At 38.9% G+C, this 20566-nt stretch overlaps 1 protein-coding gene across 3 annotated transcripts in view; it reads left to right on the top strand.

The window, feature by feature from the left end:
• Positions 1-20566, top strand: part of UNC79 (unc-79 homolog, NALCN channel complex subunit) — a 287744-nt gene that overhangs the window by 54999 nt on the left and 212179 nt on the right. For all 3 annotated transcript variants that reach the window (XM_033191506.1, XM_033191504.1, XM_033191507.1), the window contains 3 exons: positions 384-554; positions 10769-10861; positions 19821-19876. In XM_033191506.1, the coding sequence (XP_033047397.1) occupies positions 384-554; positions 10769-10861; positions 19821-19876 (320 nt within the window). The remainder of the gene's footprint in view (positions 1-383; positions 555-10768; positions 10862-19820; positions 19877-20566) is intronic.

Below are 20566 nucleotides of genomic sequence, written 5' to 3'. Positions count from 1 at the left end.
AATAGTCCGGTTTTATTTCTGATCCTGCCCTTGAATTTTCTAAAACTTTCATTGGGCAAATCATCCAACTTCTTGTGCCTCAGTTATCTTGTGTAGAATGTGGTAATACGAATACCAAGTATTACTGAAGATTGAGAAAATGTGGAGGAAAAATGCATGTAATGGATATTTCTATTTCTTAACTTATTCATTCATCAGTCATTTATTGACCAATTACTGTATACATAGTACCCTGTCAAATATTATGTTTCATAACACTTAATAGGGAGGGAGCACTAGTTGCTTATTATTTAAACCACTTCATTAAAGCTTAAAATGTAAAGTTAGCATATTTTGTTAATTGCAAAATATTCAGTGACTGATTACTCAATTTTGTTTTGTAGATCTTGGACAGTCGATATTTTATACAACTACATGTTTGCTACCTTTTCTCAATGATGATATTCTGAGTACTTTGCCCTATACGATGATATCAACGTTAGCTACCTTTCCTCCATTTCTGCACAAGGATATCATTGAATATCTTAGCACATCTTTTCTACCAATGGCTATATGTAAGTCCAGTCTTACCTAATACTAGATTATTTTTATGTATGATATGAATGGAAATTGCTTTTGCTATTATAGGCTCTAGGTTTTCAAGATTATAATGGAATCACTTGATATATACATGAGCTATTATTTAAATTCAGTCACTTTAGCATGGATATTATGGTAAAAGTCAAACAAATGAAAGGCATTAGGGTTTAGAATTGTTTTATTCAGACAGTTTGGTCTCATAGAATAGAAGAAAAGAACATGTCAAGGCAGTCTAGGTTCCCTTTGTATAAATTACAGTATCTTTTGCCACTTTAGAAAAAAGATGGGGAAAGTATTGTCTCAGATGCAGAAATTCCTATCTTTTGGCTTTGAAGGCAGTAGGATCTGATAGAAAGAGCATTAGATAGTCAGGATGTGTAAATTCTGGTCCCAGCTCTGCCTCTAATCTAGGCAGCTCACATAGTTGAAACCTCATCTACAGAATGACGAACCCGTCAGCTTTCCCTTATAGAGGTATCGTGACAATAAAGTGACTCGAAATTTATGAAAACACTGAAAAAAGCTGAAGCCTGCAAGTCATCATGTGTAATGTATGATTATAAACACAAAACTGATTTGAATCCTGTTTCACTTCTGTAGACTTAATCTTGCAGGCTTTCTAGACATGTGCACAAAGATTAAAAAATGTTGCTTTGTGGTTTTTATGATCAAAATCATTTTCAAGTATTTTTTAAATAAATGGATTACGGATTTATCTATTTTTCAGTGGGAAATCTGAAAAGATTGTGAGTTTAGGAGTCAAACATCTGGATCCAAATCATAGCTCTTCCACCTACTAGGTATATGACCTTAGGCAAATTACCTAACTTTCTGTTTCTTTCCTATAAAATAATAATAATAATAGTAATAGCTGCCTCATGAAGTTGCGGGATAATTAAGGTGGTTAACTTGGAACATTGGTAAAATGCTACCACAATGCCTGGTATGCAATAAGTGTCAGCTTGCTTCTCTCCTTGTCTCAACTCTTGTTTTAGAAAAATACTTTCGTTGATTACATTCAACTCCTCGTGATCATTATTCACATTTTAATTTTATGTACTTATGATCTTATTAAAGTTGTTGCTCTGTAATAACAATTGGTAACCATATATATCTTTTGAGCTACATTTGCTTATTTTTACAATCAAGTTTAATGTTAGCTATGGAATGGTACTTTTCATGTCTTTCAGCAAAGAGTTTGACTTCTGCCTAAATTATATAGCAATTCAAAAAAATTAGCAGACTGATCATACCATTCAAGTAATAGAATATTTGATCATTTTCTTCTTTTGTTCTGTGTAACCTTACTGACAAGTACTCATTTATTGATATAGTCTTAGAATTGCATAGTCGTACCTTTAAAATAAATAATGTTAACTGTTAAATTTAGGCATAAGAATTTTTGGTTTTTTGAAGCATAACAGATGAGGCTATTTGCTTCCTTCTTTCCTTCCTTCCTTCCTTCCTTCCTTCCTTCCTTCTTTTCCTTCCTCCTTCCCTCCCTTTCTCCCTCCCTCCATTCTTCCCTTCCCCCCTTCATCCCTTCTTTCTTTATTTAGTTTTTTGAGATGGCGTAACACTCTGTCACTGCAGAAGTGCAGTGGTGCAGTTTCGGCTCACTGTAACCTCTGCCTCCCGAGTTCAAGTGATTCTTCTGCCTCAGCCTCCCAAATAGCTGGGACTACAGATGCAAGCCACCACGCCTGGCTAAGTTTTGTATTTTTAGTAGAGACGGGGTTTTGCCATGTTGGCCAGGCTGGTCTCGAACTCCTGACCTCAAGTGATCCACCTGCCTCCGCCTCCCAAAGTGCTGGGATTACAGGCGTGAGCCACCGCACCTGGCTTCCTCCTTCCTTTCCTCCCTTCCGCTCCGTCTCTCTCTCTCTCTCTTTTTTTTTTTTTTTTGATATAGGGTCTTATTCTGTTGTCTGGGTTGGAGTGCAGTGGCACAGTCATAGCTCATTGCAGCCTCAAACTCCTTGTCTTAAGTGATCCTTTTGCCTTAGGCTCCCAAGTAGGGTGTGAAGGCCTCTACCACCATGCCCAGCTAATTAAAACAATTTTTTTGTAGAGATGGGGTTTCGCTATGTTTCCCAGGCTAATCTTGAGTTCCTGGCCTCAAGTGATCCTCTAGCCTCAGCCTCCCAAAGTGCTGGGAGACGATGGTGGGATTAATGAGGAGGCTGTAGCTTTCTAATAATTAATCTAATTCACTAAATCCCTCCTTCTTAGGAATAAGTTAATAATTATGGGAGAGGTGTTGAAAATATCGGGCCTCTGAAGTTACATTTAAGATTGGTCAAATACTGTGATAGCTGGCAATTTCTTTACACTTGATTATTAATTTCTGCTTAATTAGAAACACGGATCCCAAAACATATCATGTAGTCATGTTAGAATTCTTACTTACATAAATGTACAAACCTCGGCAATTGAGGAGAATAAAATAGTAAGTTGAGTTTACAAAATTTGTATATATTTTAGTGTTTATTAGAGGAGTAACTTGACATTTATTTGAAGGGGTAAACAAGTCACTTCATGTCCCCAAGGTCCCATTTTTTTCACCTATAAAGAAGGAGTTTGAAAAAAAATGTTCAATCTCGAAGATTATTTCTGGCATACTAATTCGAGTTTAAGTAACGTCAATATGATTTTGTGTAAGAGGCATATATTGTCCTGTAACCCAATTGTTGGTCTGTTTCATGTGTTTATTTTGTTGCTCTGGTTTTACTCTCTTAGCTTTGACTTTCCTTTCTCATCATCATTCCTGTGGTTCCATAATAGCCAATATTTGTCATCTTTAAGTCTTTGAAAATAAATTGTAGTACCAACCTTTACAGTCAAATTCGATTACACCATGCAGGTGTTTCCTTTGTACTTGTGATTTCGTGAGTATACAGAGACACAGCTCCAAAGCTAGAAGGATATAGTTTCAGATTAATCATGTTAAAATGGGCTGATGTGAGAATGTGTGTCTGTGGGTCGTATCCATGTTTTTTCTATTTTTTGTAGTTGTTTCGGTGTCTAGAAATTGTGACCAAAACAAGTCAAGAGCATGTAACTTCTTGCAGAATATTTTTATTTCAGGACTGAGTGCTAGGATGAAGGATGTTGTATTTCCTGAGTACTTGATAAAGTCTTTAAGACAAAAAGGCTTTTTATCTCTTTGGTGTGGTGTTCCTAATGTCAGATGGAAAACATGAACTGCTTTTCAGGTGTAAAATGATTCTATCATTAAGGACCTAGAAGATGAAGTTCTGATCTTTGAAGTGGACCTAATGAGGTATTGCAGCTCTTCAGATTAAGAGGCCAGCATGTATATCAGAGATTTCCTTCTTACCATCCTTGTCAATAAACCAAATGCTGGGCTTTTATTTTAGAATGAGTCCTTTTAAGGTTCTGCAGAGCAAACATCAACTTATTTATTATGAAAATTTCCTTTGACATAGCTTTTCTTTTTAACTCCTTCCATAAATAAAATATATTTCTCTTTATTCCAAATGTGCTCAATATGCTTTGTTTATAAAAAAATATTAAAAGAGTTACTAAGAATTGAGAAGGCCATTTGCATGTCACCATGGAAACCTCTCTTTTTCCAATAAAGGATCTGTGATTTGTGGACTGAATTGAAATATGGAGATTTGAGAGATGATGCTTTGGCAGAGAAGAGGAAGAGCTGATTCCAAGTGAACATTGATTGATGCAGGCTATGTTATTGTAAAGATGATAATAAAGCTGAACAATTATATCAGCTTAAGATATAATCGTTTAAGATTATTCTAACGTATCCTAGTATCCCAGACTATGCAGTCTCATCTAGTTCCCTTTCCACCCTAAATTTTCTCAAAAAGTCACTTACCTTCAGGGAAAATAAAGGTTCATTTAAATCTTGAAGGCATTATCTTAAAGGCAATTGTGTGACTTACCATTTTTTGTTCTATTCTTACTACTACAGAGGGTGCATGTTATGTTTCTACAACCTTCCAAACACTAATAGAAAAAATAGTAAAAATGCAAAATATTGATGATATTTAAATAATCTTTAATATATGCAGTCTGTTTTATTAGCCAACGGTTGTTTTTATAAGGTAGGTTTCCCTATATACTTTGAGAGTTTTATTGCTGAGTCATGGGAAATGTTTGACATAGAAATCCAGAAGAGCTGAGTTATAATCCTTCAACTCTTGGCAAATCTCCTAACCTCATGGAACTCTGGTTTCCTTAGCTGTAAAATGGTGATAAGGATAACTTCCTTTGTCCACATCCCATGTCTGTTGTGAAGACCGTGCAATAATGTATGAGAATTGCCTGTAAATATCATGTGATGTTATGCAGGTGTATATCAGGCCAAATGCATAGTCAAATCACAGACATATCAAATCCCATTGCAACTCATTCCAATACCTAGTTAAAATTCACACATTGTCCTGAAATTTCATCATCTTAAATATTGCTTAAGATAAGAGGCCATCTGCTGGGGCTTTGGAATTTTTTCTTCTAGAGTTTGTTGTATGATAACAATAATCATTGTAGCAGTTTTTGGACTCATAGAATCTGACAGAACACTTCCACAGTATTGATGGGCATTCTGTCCCTGACTTTTCATTAATCTGTAATTCTGCAAATATTTTAATGCTGCATAGGCTCTTGGGTCACGTTGTCTTGGTCTTCCTTTTATGTTTAACTGATAATGTCCTTCTGAAGGCATGGACATCTTTTGCTTAAACCCTATCTCATGGAACACAATTACCTCCGCTCACACAAGTAGGAGGCCCGCGTAGAGGTGAGACCACTTTTTAATCCAGGCAGTGCAGTCTGGCAGAATACGGGAAATGGTTCTGTTACATTGAAAAACTTACACCATAGTGTGTTTCTTCCTTCCAGATGGCTCCTTTACTTTCACCCTTTAGATAAGTATAAGGCCAGTGGAATTCATTTCAGTATATCCCCATTCAGGCCATTTCTTACCACCAGCTCTCATTGGGGCCAGTCCAGTAGCTTCTGAACTCGTCTCCCTGCTTACCTTTTTAGCCCTCCTACCTTCTGCTTTCCATCAAAAAGCCAGAGCTATCCTCCAGACATGTAAATCAGATCATGCCACTTCCCTCAGCAAAACCACCTAGCTTCCCATCACTCTTACAAATCAAATTCAGTGCCCTTCCTTGGCTCATAGGCCCTCTATGACCTGACCCCTACCTACCTTCCTGTTCCAATCACTACATCTCCTTGTCTTCACTCTGCTCCAGGAGGCTTGGCTTTTCTGCAGTTTCACAAAGGCACCACACTTTTGCTTTTGCTCCATGCTTTAATCTGTCTTCAAAGTCCTTCTCCCAAATGGTCTCATGATTATTTGCTTCCTTGCATTCTTTAGGTTTAAGCTCAAGTACATCTTTCAAGATGCCCTTTCTTACCCTCTGGCTAAAACAGGACTTTCCATCACTTTCTCTTTACTCCCTTGCACTGCTTCCATTTTGCCACAAGTACCTGTTTGCCCTTTCTTGTAGAATAGCACTGTCTACAGAACTTCCTGTAATGATGGAATGTTCCATAAAAACATTAAAAATGTGCTGCCCAGTAGAGTAGCCACTAGCCCCATGTGGCTACTAAGCTCTTAAAATGTGTCTAGTGAGACTGAGGAATGGAATTTTTAATATTATTTAATTTTAATTAAGTTTAAATAGCCACATGTGACTAGTGGTCACCATATCGGTAACACAGCTCTAGCATCTAGGATCCATAAGGACAAAGACTTGTCTGTATTTTTTTCTTTTTCTTTTTTTTTTATTATACTTTAAGTTCTAGGGTACATGTGCACAACATGTAGGTTTGTTACATATGTATACATGTGCCACGTTGGTATGCTGCCATGTTGGAGTCCCATTAACTTGTCATTTACATTAGGTGTATCTCCTAATGCTATCCCTCCCCTCTCCCCCAACCCCATGACAGGCCCCAGTGTGTGATGTTCTCCTCCTGTGTCCAAGTGTTCTCATTGTTCAATTCCCACCTATGAGTGAGAACATGCGGTGTTTGGTTTTCTGTCCTTGAGATAGTTTGCTCAGAATGATGGTTTCCAGCTTCATCCATGTCCCTACAAAGGACATGAACTCATCCTTTTTTATGGCTGCGTAGTATTCCATGGTGTATATGTATCACATTTTCTTAATCCAGTCTATCGTTGATGGACATTTGGGTTGGTTCCAAGTCTTTGCTATTGTGAATAGTGCTGCAATAAACATACGTGTGCATGTGTTTTTATAGCAGCATGATTTATAATCCTTTGGGTATATACCCAGTAATGGGATAGCTGGGTCAAATGGTATTTCTAGTTCTAGATCCTTGAGGAATCACCACACTGTCTTCCATAGTGGTTGAACTAGTTTACAGTCCCACCAACGGTGTAAAAGTGTTCCTATTTCTCCACATCCTCTCCAGAACCTGTTGTTTCCTTACTTTTTAATGATGACTTGTCTGTCTTTAGCACTGTATCCCCAGGACCTAGAACAATGTCTAGTATACAGGAAGTACTGACCAAAAAAGTTGTTGAAATAATCTATTTCTGTCTAAAATAGACAGAAAATGAATAGAGCATTAGCTATGAAGTCAAGTGACTTGGCCTGTAGTCCGAATAATTAGGTTGGTGCTGTCATGCAAATAACTTGATGATCTCTCTTTTATAAAATGGCTTTTCCCATATAATTCCTCTTTTGAATGAGAGTCATATGAGAGCTGTACATAATAATACATTCAGAACTACAAAATGCAGGAACATATTAAGGCATTGTTACTATTCCTGGAGGGAGGAGATCATGGTAATGGTTGTTTTGATGATGCTGGGAGGATAGGGAATAGGACTGAGAACTTTTAATTGTATTTCCTGAGCACAGTATTAAATGCAAAACTTTCTTATTTTGATTAATTATCTTCTCCCTTCTATTGTTTATAATCTTGGCTTTTTACACCCTCATGGGGACAAGCTGCACATCTGTTTACATCATGCCTTTTTAACAAGATTCAATAAATGATGTGTGCCTGTGCATGTTTATTAAATTAGAATTGCAATGATTTTATTCAGTCTGTTAGAAGGCTAGGAAATTGCAAGGCACCATCTGTTTATGTAAGTATTGCAGCCAATTTTCTAGGCTTGAGCCAGGGGAATGCTTTTGACCTCCTGGCTGGTCATTCTTGACGGAGAGTATGGATTTGTAGGAATAGCGGGGACATCCAGAGGTGGCTGAGCCATTTGGACCATTCTGCAAATAGACTTCACCTAAATCATCTGAGACATGTGGGCATTTCTCCCACTTTTAAAGGTCTCCATTTACAGTGACTCTCAGCCTTCCTTAATAGCAGTTTTCATTGTTGAGAAATACATATTATTAAATGCATATTATTAAAAAGCTTGAGATGAATTTAAACAAAGGTGAAACGCTTGTCCCAAAACAAGAATATATATATGTGTGTGTGTGTGTGTGTGTATTTCTTGAATATGTCTGAGACAAGAATTTATTTTTTCTTTTCTTTAACAAAGGGCACAGGGCGTGCAATTATTCCTCCTGCCCCAGGACACCTTACTGGGCATTTTCTTCCCTATTTCTCGTCCCTCTAATAGTACTTCTCAAACAGTGGTCCAAAGCCAGCTTGCATCAGAATCACCTGATGTACTTATTAATTAAACATGTACTTTCTGGAAAATGTGGTTTCCAAGCTGACTCTCCAGAAGTGTCTTCTTTGGCCCCAAAGAAGCTGAATTTGAACAAACTCCCTGGCTACAGTTTGAGAGCAGCTTGCACTTTGTTCCTTAGCATTTGGCTGAAAGTTCTTTTTTCTTGATTAATCACATTTGATTAATCAATTTGACTGTCTAAGAGCAGTGAATTGATCCCCAATCTTTGTCTAATTTTTTTTTTTTTTTTTTTTTTTTTTTTTGAGACGGAGTCTCACTCTGTCACCCAAGCTGGAGTGCACTGGCCAGATCTCAGCTCACTGCAAGCTCCGCCTCCCGGGTTCACGCCATTCTCCTGCCTCAGCCTCCCGAGTAGCTGGGACTACAGGCGCCCGCCACCTCGCCCGGCTAGTTTTTTTGTATTTTTTAGTAGAGACGGGGTTTCACCGTGTTAGCCAGGATGGTCTTGATCTCCTGACCTTGTGATCCGCCCGCCTCGGCCTCCCAAAGTGCTGGGATTACAGGCTTGAGCCACCGCGCCCGGCCTGTCTAATTATTAATACTTATTTATTTAATAAGTTGTGGAGCCAAACTAGTTTATCTCCCTGAGTATCACCTGCTTAGTGGGTTAGCAGCTGCCTAGCTGCAAGCGATTAATAAAAGCCAACTTAAGTAAATAGAACTTAGTGATAGATGTGTTTTGTTTGTTTATTTTTGTAAAATTGTTTTAACGGCCACTGTCTACTTTGGTGCCCAAATTCCTTTATGTAAAAAGAAAAGAATTGTGTTAAAAAATTTTTATCTCCTCTGATTTATTATATGACAAATTTTTATTGGTGTTTTGATGATTCTGTTATACATGTGTTTTATTAGAAGTTATCCTTTTTGGATGTAGGTGAGATATAATCCACACCTACTGTACTTTAATATAAAATAAAATAAAGCAGATTTTGAGGTTATTTGCTTTTTGTTGTTGCTCGTGGCAGTGGTCTTCTCGATTATGTTTAGAAATGTAAGGGTTGACTTTTTGAGGGTTTTGTGCTCTCTGTACACCATTCTGTTCATGCTTGGCACTCTGCCACACAAGCCCAAGTGTAAGGAGAGGTTTCTTCTGCTTCTGCAATTTTCCCTGAGAAAAGAGGAATTTATTTTATATTTGAGTCCTAATAAAGTTTTTACTAGGTGGGTCCTCTCTCAATTACTGTGTTTGAAATAAGAAAGTCCTCTTGGGGCTGGGCACAGTGGATCACGCCTATAATCCCAGCACTCTGGGAGGCTGAGGCGGGTGGATCACGAGGTCAGCAGTTCAAGACCAGCCTGGCCAAGATGGTGAAACCTATCTCTACTAAAAATACAAAAATTAGCTGGGTGTGGTAGTGGGTGCCTGCAATCCCAGCTACTCGGGAGGCTGAGGCAGGAGAATCGCTTGAACCCAGCAAGTGGAGGTTGCAGTGAGCCGAGATCGCACCACTGCACTCTAGCCTGGGCAACAAGAGTGAGATTCCGTCTAAGAAAAAAAAAAAAAAAAGGAAAGAAAGAAAGTCCTCTTCGGAGACAATGTATTTCCCCAAATGGCTTCCATCAGTGCTACCTTTGAATACTTAAAGGGGTGACCTGATACACTCTCTTAAAAAAGAGAGACAAAGAAATTTAATATGGTATTTGATGTCATCTAAAATAAGCCACCTAAAGATGTCTTAAAAGCAGTTTGTGAGTGGAGACCATGATTATATAGCAATAAGGTGGATTTTAAAGAAACCAGTTTGCTTTGTGATTTTATGCTTGTTGGCGTAGGATAAAATGCCCAGCAACTGTGTTATTCACAGATTCAAAAATTGCTTTATTTCAAACAACTCAGATGAATATGAAGATGGCAAGCTCTAGAAAACTAAAAAAGTGGTTCTTATGGTAATGAAGACATTGATGATGGAGTTACATGTGAAGGTTTGAATAAAACTGTTTAATGATATGTGAAAATTGAAAATTTTTAAATTAATATATCATTATTTTTATAATATGTGATTTAGAGTTTGTATTGTAACTAAATTAATGTTATACATTATAATTAAAGTATTATTTCATCTGCATCTCTAAAAGTTGATATGTTCAATTTGAGTTTAAAAACCTTTCCTTTTTATTTTCTCATTGGGATACCCTTCAACATGGCTTTATCTTTGGGCACATAGAGGATTCTGTTTTTTCTTTCTTTTCCATCTAAATACAAACATCTTGGAGGTAGAGATCCCATCTAAGTACAACTCTGATAAAGCCATTACATCACTTTCTGGCGCTGTTCTGTCTCCTTATGCATTCTCACTCGATTTTCCTATGGAGATGACAACTATAGCATTTGTATGCCAGGACACATTTTGTGGTTTCATTTGGGCAAAACTTCCATTAGCTTTATTGGAGCTTTTTTTTTTTTTTTTTTTTTAAGTTCCTTCTTATCTCTCATGCTCTGTGCAAAGTAACAGGTATATGTAGAGATTAAATTGTGTCTAATCAAAGAACTTTTGGTTGCAGTGGGCTCCTCAAGGAGAGAAGGCGTACCTGCCCATGTTAACCTCTCTGCATCATCCATGCTAATGATTGCAATGCAGTACACATCCAATCCAGGTAAGTGAAAATTGGAAAGGTTGACTAATTCTAATGCCAGTAATTAAACAAGACATCAAACAAGCAGGCTAGATGTTCTCATGTGAGAAGGTCATCATCATGGAGCTGTGTAGAAAACAGACTTTTGAGTTGGAATCAATTTATCTTGCCTATTGCTATTAGGAGTGATCTTGCTGGCTCGTGATATTTTTAGAATATGTGAGGACATGATTTTAGAACATGACCGGAAATGGACTGAATATAAGTATACAGAAATAGTAAAATTAGAAACATAAAAATCACCAGCAATTCTAAGAACAAAAGATAACCACTGTTAATATTTTGGTAAATTGGCTACCCCAGTGCACACAAATATCCTTAAACATAAACCTTTTACTATATTTCTGATTATTTCCATAAAATAAACCAATAAAAGAGGGATTAATGAGTTAAAGGACTTGAGAAATTTTCAGTATTTCCAGTAGTATATGAAAGTACTTGTCTCATTGTGATTTGTCATTATTATTATAAAATTTGTGTAGAGTTAGACAGATGAACAATATATCATTGTTTTGATTTATAGTTCTTCCATTACTAGTGATGTTGGACAGACTTTCACATTTACTCTGTTTGATTTCCGTTTGTCAGTATAATTGCAAATAACTTTGGAAAACTGACCAAAACATGTGCTAAGATATAAACTCATTTTTATTTTCATTTAATGTTTATTTGGAAAGTAAACAAATCTGGTGGCACTGTGGTTTTTTTTTTTTTTTTTTTGCTATCTACTTAATTATGTAATAAATGATAATTGAACGTCTGACTCAGAATGAGGAAATTTTTTTTATTTCAAAATCTTAATGCTTCTAAGTCTGGAGTGTCATCTTCTGTCTTAGTCCGTTGGGTCATAACAAAAATATAAACTGAGTGGCTGATAAACAGTAAACAGTTATTTCTCTCAGTTCTGGAGGCTGGGAAGTCCATGATCAAGGTGGCAGCAGAGTTGATGTCTGGTGAGGGCCTGCTTTCTGGTTCATGGATGGCCATCTTTGTGTTGTGTCCTTAAATGGTGGGAGGGAAAGGGAATTCCCGGGGCGTCTTTTATAAAGGCAGTAATCCCATGCATAAGGGCTCAGCCCTAATGACCTAATTACTTCCTAAAGGCCCCAACTCTGAATACCATCACATTGAGGGTTAGGGTTTAACATACAAATTAAAATTTTTTTTTTTAGATGTAGAGTCTTACTCTGTCACTCAAGCTAGAGTGCAGTAGTGCAATTATGGCTCACTGCAGCCTTGACCTTCCTGGCTCCAGCGATTCTCCTGCCTCAGCCTCTTGAGTAGCTGGGACTACAGGCATGTGCTACCACATCTGGCTAATTTTTAAATATTTTTTAGAGACAAGATCTCATTATGTTTCCCAGACTGGTCTCAAACCCCTGACCTCAAGTGATCCTCCTGCCGTGGACTGCCAAAGTACTGGGATCACATGCATAAACCACCATGTCTGGCAACATATAAATTTTGAGAGGACACACAAACATTTAGTCTATAGTATTCCACCTTATTTTCCCAAATTCATGTTATTCTCATATGTAAAACATTCATTCCATTCCAATAGCCCTGAAAATTGTAACTCATTTCAGCATGAACTCAAGAGTCCAAAGTCTCATGTAAATACCATCTAAATCAGATATGGGTGAGGCAATTTCCTGAGGCAATTTCCTCTCCAGCTGTGAGCCTATGAAATCAAACAAGTTATATGCTTCCAAAATACAATGGTTGGACAGGCATAGCATAGACATTCCCATCCAAAAGGGAGAAATGGGAAAGAAAAAAGGGGTAACAGGTTCCAAGTAAGTCTAAAACCCAACAACATTATACCTTAAGGTTTGAAAATTACCTTCTTCGACTTGATGCTCTGCCTTCCAGGCCCACTGGGGTGGAGGTCCCACCTTCCAAACCCATTGGGGTAAGAGTTCTGTCTTCTGGGCCCACTGAGGTGGTGGCCCTGCATGGCAGCTTTGCCGTGTAGGGGTTGGGCCCCCAATTCCCTGCCCCTATGGCTTTGCGTGGCTCTGCCTCCATGGCTTGCTGGGCATTGCCCTGGTGGGGCTCTCTACAGTGACCCTGGCCCCACAGTGGTTCCCTTCCTGGGCCCCACTCTGCAGGCTGGGGTCCGGTGCCCATGACTCTCTCAGGGTGGAGTTCCAGCTCTCCTGGGCATCCTTTGAAATCTAGGTGGAGGTGACTACACCCCCATGCCTTTTCTGGGTACAGTGCATGCTGCTTTGCCCAAAGGGCAGCTGAACAGTGAGGCACTGGAATATAGAACTGAATTTTACAATGTGAGAAGGTGCCTTGTGAGGGTGTGGCATGCCCTGAAGTCTCAAAAGTGCTGGTGGCCTCTCCTTTGAAATGATTTTTCCCCCAGGGTCCTTGCACTCTGGGTCTGTGATAGGAGGGGCAGTGCAGAGAATTTCTGAAGTGCCTCTGGGGTCATTCTTCCACTGTTTTGGACAATACCTCCTGGTTTCTGTTGAGATAGCTGACTAATCTTATTAATTGGTCACTTGGCTACACTCTCACCATTCTCTTCCTAACAGGCTTCTTTATCCTTTCAATACAGATAGGCTGAGAGTCTTCCAAATCTTTAAGTTCTTCTTCCTCTTTGATGAAGAATTCTGTCTTTGGATCATTCTCTCTCCTCACATTTTATTACAGTATTAGCAGTCAGAAGAAATCCAGCTGCTCCTTCAACACTTTGCTAAGAAATTTTCTTAGCCAAGTATTCAATTTTATCACTCACAAGTTCTACCATCCACAAAACACTAGGACACGAACACAATTCAGCCAAGTTCTTTGCCACTTCATAGCAAGGATGGCCTTTCCTCCACTTTCCAGTAATGTGTTCCTCATTTCTGTCTGAGATTGCATCAGAATTGCCTTTACTGTTCATATTTATACTAACATTCTCTTCAGGATCATTTAGGTATTCTCTGAGAAGATTGAGGCTTTTTCTACTGCTTTCCTCTTTTCTTTTTCAACCCTTGCCAGAATTCCTTTTAAAGGTCTATTCATGGCAATATAGGCTTTTTTCTAGCCTGCACATCAAAACTCTTCCAGCCCTTACCTGTTACCCAGTTCCAAAGCCTTTCCCACATTTTTAGCTATTTGTTACAGCGTCACCCCACTTCTCAGTACCAATTTTCTGTTTTAGTCCATTTGGGTTGCTATAACAGAAATTCTATAAACTGGATGACTTATAAGCAATGCACATTTGTTTCTCATAGTTCCAGGAGCTGGGAAGTCCAAAATCAAGGTGCTGATAGATTGGATGATCTGTGAGAACTCATTTCCTGGTTCATGAATGGCTGTCATTCTGCTGTGTCCTTAAATGACAGAAAGGACAAGGGATTTCTCTGCGGCCTCTTTTATAAGGGCACTGATCACCTCTTAAAGGCTCCACTTGTTAATATCACATTAGGGGGTTTGGATTTAACAGAAGAATTTTGAGGTGGCACAAACATTCAGTCTGTAGCATTCTTTAAGTATGAAATCTCTTATGATTATTATATAGATATAATTAAAAATATATGGGGAAATTATATCTTATATATCTGGCTTAAAATAATCAAAATATTATATTTATTATATATTATGTCCTTAATAAAACCATTTTTTGGAATCTAGTTAATTAGAGTCTCATCATGAGAGTTTGGTCCAAATTTCTAAGCTAGATGGGTAGTAAAGCAGGGTGCTTTGAGATTAGTCATATGTGGATTCACATCTGAGCTTACCTGCAAATTGCCAGTTAGTGAACCTGAGTAAGTGTTTTACCCCCTGAAACCAAGTGTCCTCATCTATAAAATGGAAATAATTCTTCCTGCAGTACTTTAAAATGCTGCCGTGAAGATTTAATGGGTTACATATATGTAAAGTACTTACTTTAGTGACTAACACATTGTAAATTCTCAATAAGTAGTGAATCCCTACAATTTGCCGTTTTCTTCTTGGAGTTGAATGTTGAGTTGAATGTTTCACTGGAAAACTACTGTGGTCAGACAGAATTACATCTATTATTTGAAAATCTGTATCTTCATTTGCTCATGAGGAAATGTTTATAACCAGCTACTCTATACTAGGAATCATAGTTGGGACCCTAAACTAGTCTTGTGATATAGGAAGCACTTAAGTGAGGCAACATCCACCAGGGGCTCTCTGGGACCAAGCAGTAGGTCATCGTTCTGTTGTTTGAATTTTTATTGGAAGAAGCACAACTGGCAACTTGTTCCTTATGGCTGATTGTGTATCAAGGATAGAGCACAATCTTACTTAAGTAACCAGCATTCATTGAGCACCTTCTATATACAGGGCTCTGTGCTAGGCATTGTGGAAACCACACAAAAACATAAGATATGGTGCTTGCTATGAAGCTTATGTCTAATTGGGAAGATCAGGCATATTTACGTAAGTCATTAGTTGACAATGTAATGTAGTACATAGGAGTACTAAATAAATATGTTAGACAGTGTTAATTCATCAGAAGGAGGGAGCTGTATGGATTGAAATGATCAGAAAAGACTTTGTGTCACTTGGGCCAAGGATGAGTTTTAAATTATGGACTGAGTTTTGTTTTGTTTTATTTTTCGAGATGGAATCTCACTTTGTTGCCCAGGCTGGAGTGCAGTGGCATGGCTCACTGCAACCTCTGCCTCCTGGGTTCAAGCAATTCTCTTGCCTCAGCCTCCCCAGTATCTGGGACTACAGGCACCTGCTACTATGCTTGGCTAATTTTTGTATTTTTAGTAGAGATGGGGTTTCATCATGTTGGCTAGACTGGCCTTGAACTCCTGACCTCAAGTGATCTGCCTGTCTTGGCCTCCCAAAGTGCTGGGATTACAGGCATGAGCCACCATGCCTGGCGGGACAGAGTTTTTATTGATAAGGTAAATGGGGCATTCTGGGAGGGGAAGCTGTTTTAACAAAGGAACCGTCCAGGTACGTTCATGGGTCAGTGGACGGCTCTGAACAAGGTTCACATAGCATACCCGTGGAGAATAGCAGACACTGTATGAGAAAGTGTCTTGGAACATCTGAACTTGAGAATTCAGTGATGACTTAAGACCAAATTTCCAATTCTAGAGCGACCGTTCAATCAGTAGTCAGTGAGTATCCACCATGTGCTAAGCACTGGGGGCTCCATGGTTAGTGACATGGGACTGACCCCATCCTCATCTCAGGAAGCTTATCATATGGTTGGGGTGAGGGGCGAGAAGACAATCAAATAATCATAAAATCAAGTGTAAAGTTTCACTTGTGACAAGTGCTTCAAGTACGTTATGCTATAAGATGTTATAAAAGGAAATTTTGCTTTTATTGAGGAAGTCAGGGGGGCTTCTTTGAGGAAGTAACCTTTGGTTTGAGAACTGCAGGATGAGTAGTGTGAACAAGGCCTACAAGGAGGGATGGTTCAGGAAGAGGAATCTCATGTGTCATGGCAAACATCTGAGACTGAAGGATCAGTGTAGCTGGAACTCAGAGTGAGGGCTCCCTGGTGTGACGTTAGACTTAAAGTTCCATGGGCTGGAACATGCAGGGTGTTGTGAGCTCTGTTAGGGAGGCCTGTGTTTATTCCAAATCTAATGGGAAGCTGCTGAAGGACTTTGAGTGGGCTGTGGTGTGTGTCACCCCTGCTGCAGTTGAGAACAGATTGAAAAGAAGCCACGTTGTGTATAGATTGACCTGGAAGGAGGTCATTGCATTTGTCTAAGCACTTCAAAGGCAGGGACAATTGAAACTGAAGAACAAGCAGATCTATCTGAGAGCTATTTAGGAAGTAAAATTGATAAGTCTTGGTAACATAGTGGCTAGAGTGGGTTTCTGGATGCACTAACTGGATGCATGGTGGTCATATTAGTTTGTTGTTGCATTGCTATAAAGAAATACCTAAGACTAGGTAGTATATAAAGAAAAGAGGTGTCATTGACTATGGTTCTGTAGGTTGTACAGGAAGCATAGTAGCTCCTCTCTGTAAGGGGGGACTCAGAAAACTCATAATCATGGTAGAAGGCAAAAGGGAAGCACGTCTTACATGGCTCGAGCAGGAGGAAGAGAGAGAAGGGGACTTGCCACTTTTTTTTTTTTTTGAGACAGAGTTTTGCTCTTGTTGTCCAGGCTGGAGTGCAGTGGCACAATCTCAGCTCACTGCAACCAGGTTCAAGCAATTCTCCTGCCTCAGCCTCCTGAGTAGTTGGGATTACAGGCGCCCACCACCACGCCCAGCTAATTTTTTGTATTTTTAATAGAGACGGAGTTTCACCATGTTGGCCAGTCTGGTCTTGAACTCCTGACCTCAGGAGTTTTGATCCATCCGCCTCGGCCTCCCAAAGTGCTGGGATTACAGGCATGGTGGCACACACTTTTAAACAACCAGATCTTGTGAGAACTGTATCATGAGAATAGCACAAAAGGGATGGTGCTAAACCATTCATGAAGGACCCACCCCCATGATCCATCACCTTTTTAAGTTTTTAAGGCCCTACCTCCAACATTGGGGATTCCAACTGAACCTGAGATTTGGTGGGGACACAGATGCAAACTGTAACAGTGGTTCTACTCACTGATAAAGGAGGCATTGGAAGAAGATCAGGCCTCTGAGGGAAGATCTTGAGATCTGTTTCAGACGTGTTGTGTTCACGGTATCTTTGAGACACCTAATAGGAGCTGGTAATTAGGTAGTTGTATTATGAGTCTGGAGCTCAGAACAGAGCTTTGGACTAGAGCTAATCAACTTTGAGCCCACACACAAGTGTCCAGTGACCTTCATTGAATTACATATAGATGGCTGCTGAAGTTGTGAATGAGTGTGAGATTGTTTAGGGGAGAGCAGAGAATGAAAGAAATGTGGAGTGGTTCTGTGACTAGGCCTTCAGGAACTTCAACAGATAATGGCCCAGTGGAAGAGGATGAGCTCTTCAAAGAGACAGAGAGGTTGCACTGTTAAGATGTCTTTGGCTGACAGAGGCTTTAAAGTATAAGCACATTGGTTGTTTACTTAATAGGAAGTCCTGAAGATAGCTCCACAATATCAGGGGACTGAGATCTTGGAATTCCCCTGATGTTTGCAAGAAGGCTGCCACTGTGGAGGTTGTTATAACCTTACATAACTACGTGCAAAAACAGGTAATAGGATCAAACAGAGTCATTAAGAGAAAAGTCTCCTGGTGTCCCTCTTTTGTTTTATCAGAGGGAGAAAGTATGTCTCAGAAGCTCCCCAGCAGATTTTCTCCTCATTCTTACTATCCAGAACTGAGTCACATGGCCACCTGTAGCTGCAAGGGGCTCTGGGAAAGTATCTTGCTTTTGTAGTCTGTGTATTGGTACATTAGTCCGTTTTTACACTGCTATAAAGAACTGCCAGAGGCCGGGCGCGGTGGCTCAAGCCTGTAATCCCAGCACTTTGGGAGGCCGAGACGGGTGGATCACAAGGTCAGGAGATCGAGACCATCCTGGCTAACATGGTGAAACCCTGTTCCTACTAAAAATACAAAAAACTAGCCGGGCGAGGTGGCGGCGCCTGTAGTCCCAGCTACTCGGGAGGCTGAGGCAGGAGAATGGCATGAACCCGGGAGGCGGAGCTTGCAGTGAGCTGAGATCTGGCCACTGCACTCCAGCCTGGGTGACAGAGCGAGACTCCGTCTCAAAAAAAAAAAAAAAAAGAACTGCCAGAGACTGGGTAATTTATAATGAAAAGAGGTTTAATTGACTCACAGTTCCACATGGCTGGGAAGGCCTCAGGAAACTTAACAATCATGGTAGAAGGTGAAGGGGAAGCAAAGACCTTCTTCACAAGATAGCAGGAATGAGAGAGCTAGCAAGTGCAGGGAAAACTGCCTTTATGAAACCATCAGATTTTGTGAGAACTCACTCACTATCACGAGAACAGCATTGGGCAAACTGCCCCCACGATCCAATCACTTCCCACTTGGTGTCTTCCTAAAACCTGGGGATTACAATTCAAGATGAGATTTGGGTGGGGACACACGACTTAACCATATCAATTGGCAAATGGACAAGACAAAAAGGGTGTTGACAGCAGTTGAGTAGTAACAGTATTGTCCACCACAGGTGACAGGGGAGGGTCATTCATAGTGTGAAGCCAAGGAAAGAGTATTTCAGAAAGGAGACAGTAGTCAGCAGTACTGAATGTGGCTGAAAAGTCAAGTAAGATGCAGACTGAAAAATGTCCATTGGATTGAATGACATGGAGGTCATTGGTGAATAAAGTGTGAACTGCTTCAATGTCAGCATAAGCCTGGAATATAGATTAGGGAAGGTATCAAAAGGCATCTAACTAGGTCAAAAGTATCTTTGTTCCCCAAGTGAAGATAGGCAAATCAAGGAATCTTGCTGTCGTGTAGCTTTTAAAAATTCCTCTATAAAATGGAATTGATGGTGAAAAGATAAAACTCCACTCTAATCCGTTAAGTCTGTCACTTGCTATCCATTCAACCTTGGGCAAGTTAGAAACTGAGCCTTAGTTTCCTAACTGCACCATGGTAATTGTGAGATAATACGTATAAAGCTCTTTCTACAATATCTAGCAAATAATGAATGTTCAATAAATATGAGCTTTTATTATGATTCTGTTGGGCTAGTTTTTTTTTCCTATGTAGATCTTATGTTGGTACAAGTTTATTTTATGAATGTATGATTACTAGGGACTTTAAAAATATTTCCGTTGTTAACACGAAGCATGAAATAATTCTCAAGGACCTTGGGACAAAGCTTGATAAGGTCAAGGGCTTATGTGATATTTTTTAAGTATGAACATATGGACAGAAGTTATTTCTAATTTAATGATTAGAGACTGAAAAGTCATATTGAAGTAATTTGTTATATATACATATATATATATCAAAGGATGTTTTGTTTGGTATTTACATTTCATGTACGAATTACATTTTCTACATTACAGTGTATCATTGTCAATTACTGGAATGCCTCATGAAATATAAACAAGAAGTCTGGAAAGTAAGTTTTGGGTCAAATTTAACCCATAGTTACAAACTTAATTTGTATAATACAGTAAAAATTGTTTACATATTAAAACTGTTGTTTAGGTCAAATTTATTGATGTCCTATTATTTTGATGTGGCAGTACCTATAATTCTTTCTTTAATGGTTAATTATTTATCATTTAGAGCAGAAATGGTACTTTAAGAACATCGTGTCTTGACAGATAAAGTAATTGGATATATCTTATTCTTGGAATTAAGCTAATATTATATGTTATGACAAACAATTTTATTTAATTTGAAAGGTTGCTTGAGAATCTGTCCTCTTTCAAATAGGAGATGTGAATGTTTAAGAAATGTGATTAGGGAAATATTTTTTCAAATGCAGTATTTGGCAAACTGTCTTATGCTACTCTAAAATCTTTCTTTAACATCAGTCTGATTAGAGACGAATTTGTTAGAAGATAAAGTACTTTGTACTCTACCTGTGAGGGCTCGTTTACAGAAGGACCAGTAAATACATAAATCATAAAAATATAATGTTTTAACGGGATCTAATCTATGAAACATGCCTGCATGAGATTCCAGGGAAATTACTCACCTCAACCCCTCCATTAGAATTTTCACTGCTTTGGTAATGTTGAAGTCTCTACCTTTCTTTTTATTTCATGATGCTAAGTCAAAATATGCTTGCTGTTTCCTTTAG

This window comes from Trachypithecus francoisi, unplaced genomic scaffold, assembly GCF_009764315.1.
Source record: "Trachypithecus francoisi isolate TF-2019V2 unplaced genomic scaffold, Tfra_2.0 Lachesis_group3, whole genome shotgun sequence".
Classification (NCBI taxonomy): domain Eukaryota; kingdom Metazoa; phylum Chordata; class Mammalia; order Primates; family Cercopithecidae; genus Trachypithecus; species Trachypithecus francoisi.
This window is presented reverse-complemented; position numbering and strand designations above follow the sequence as displayed.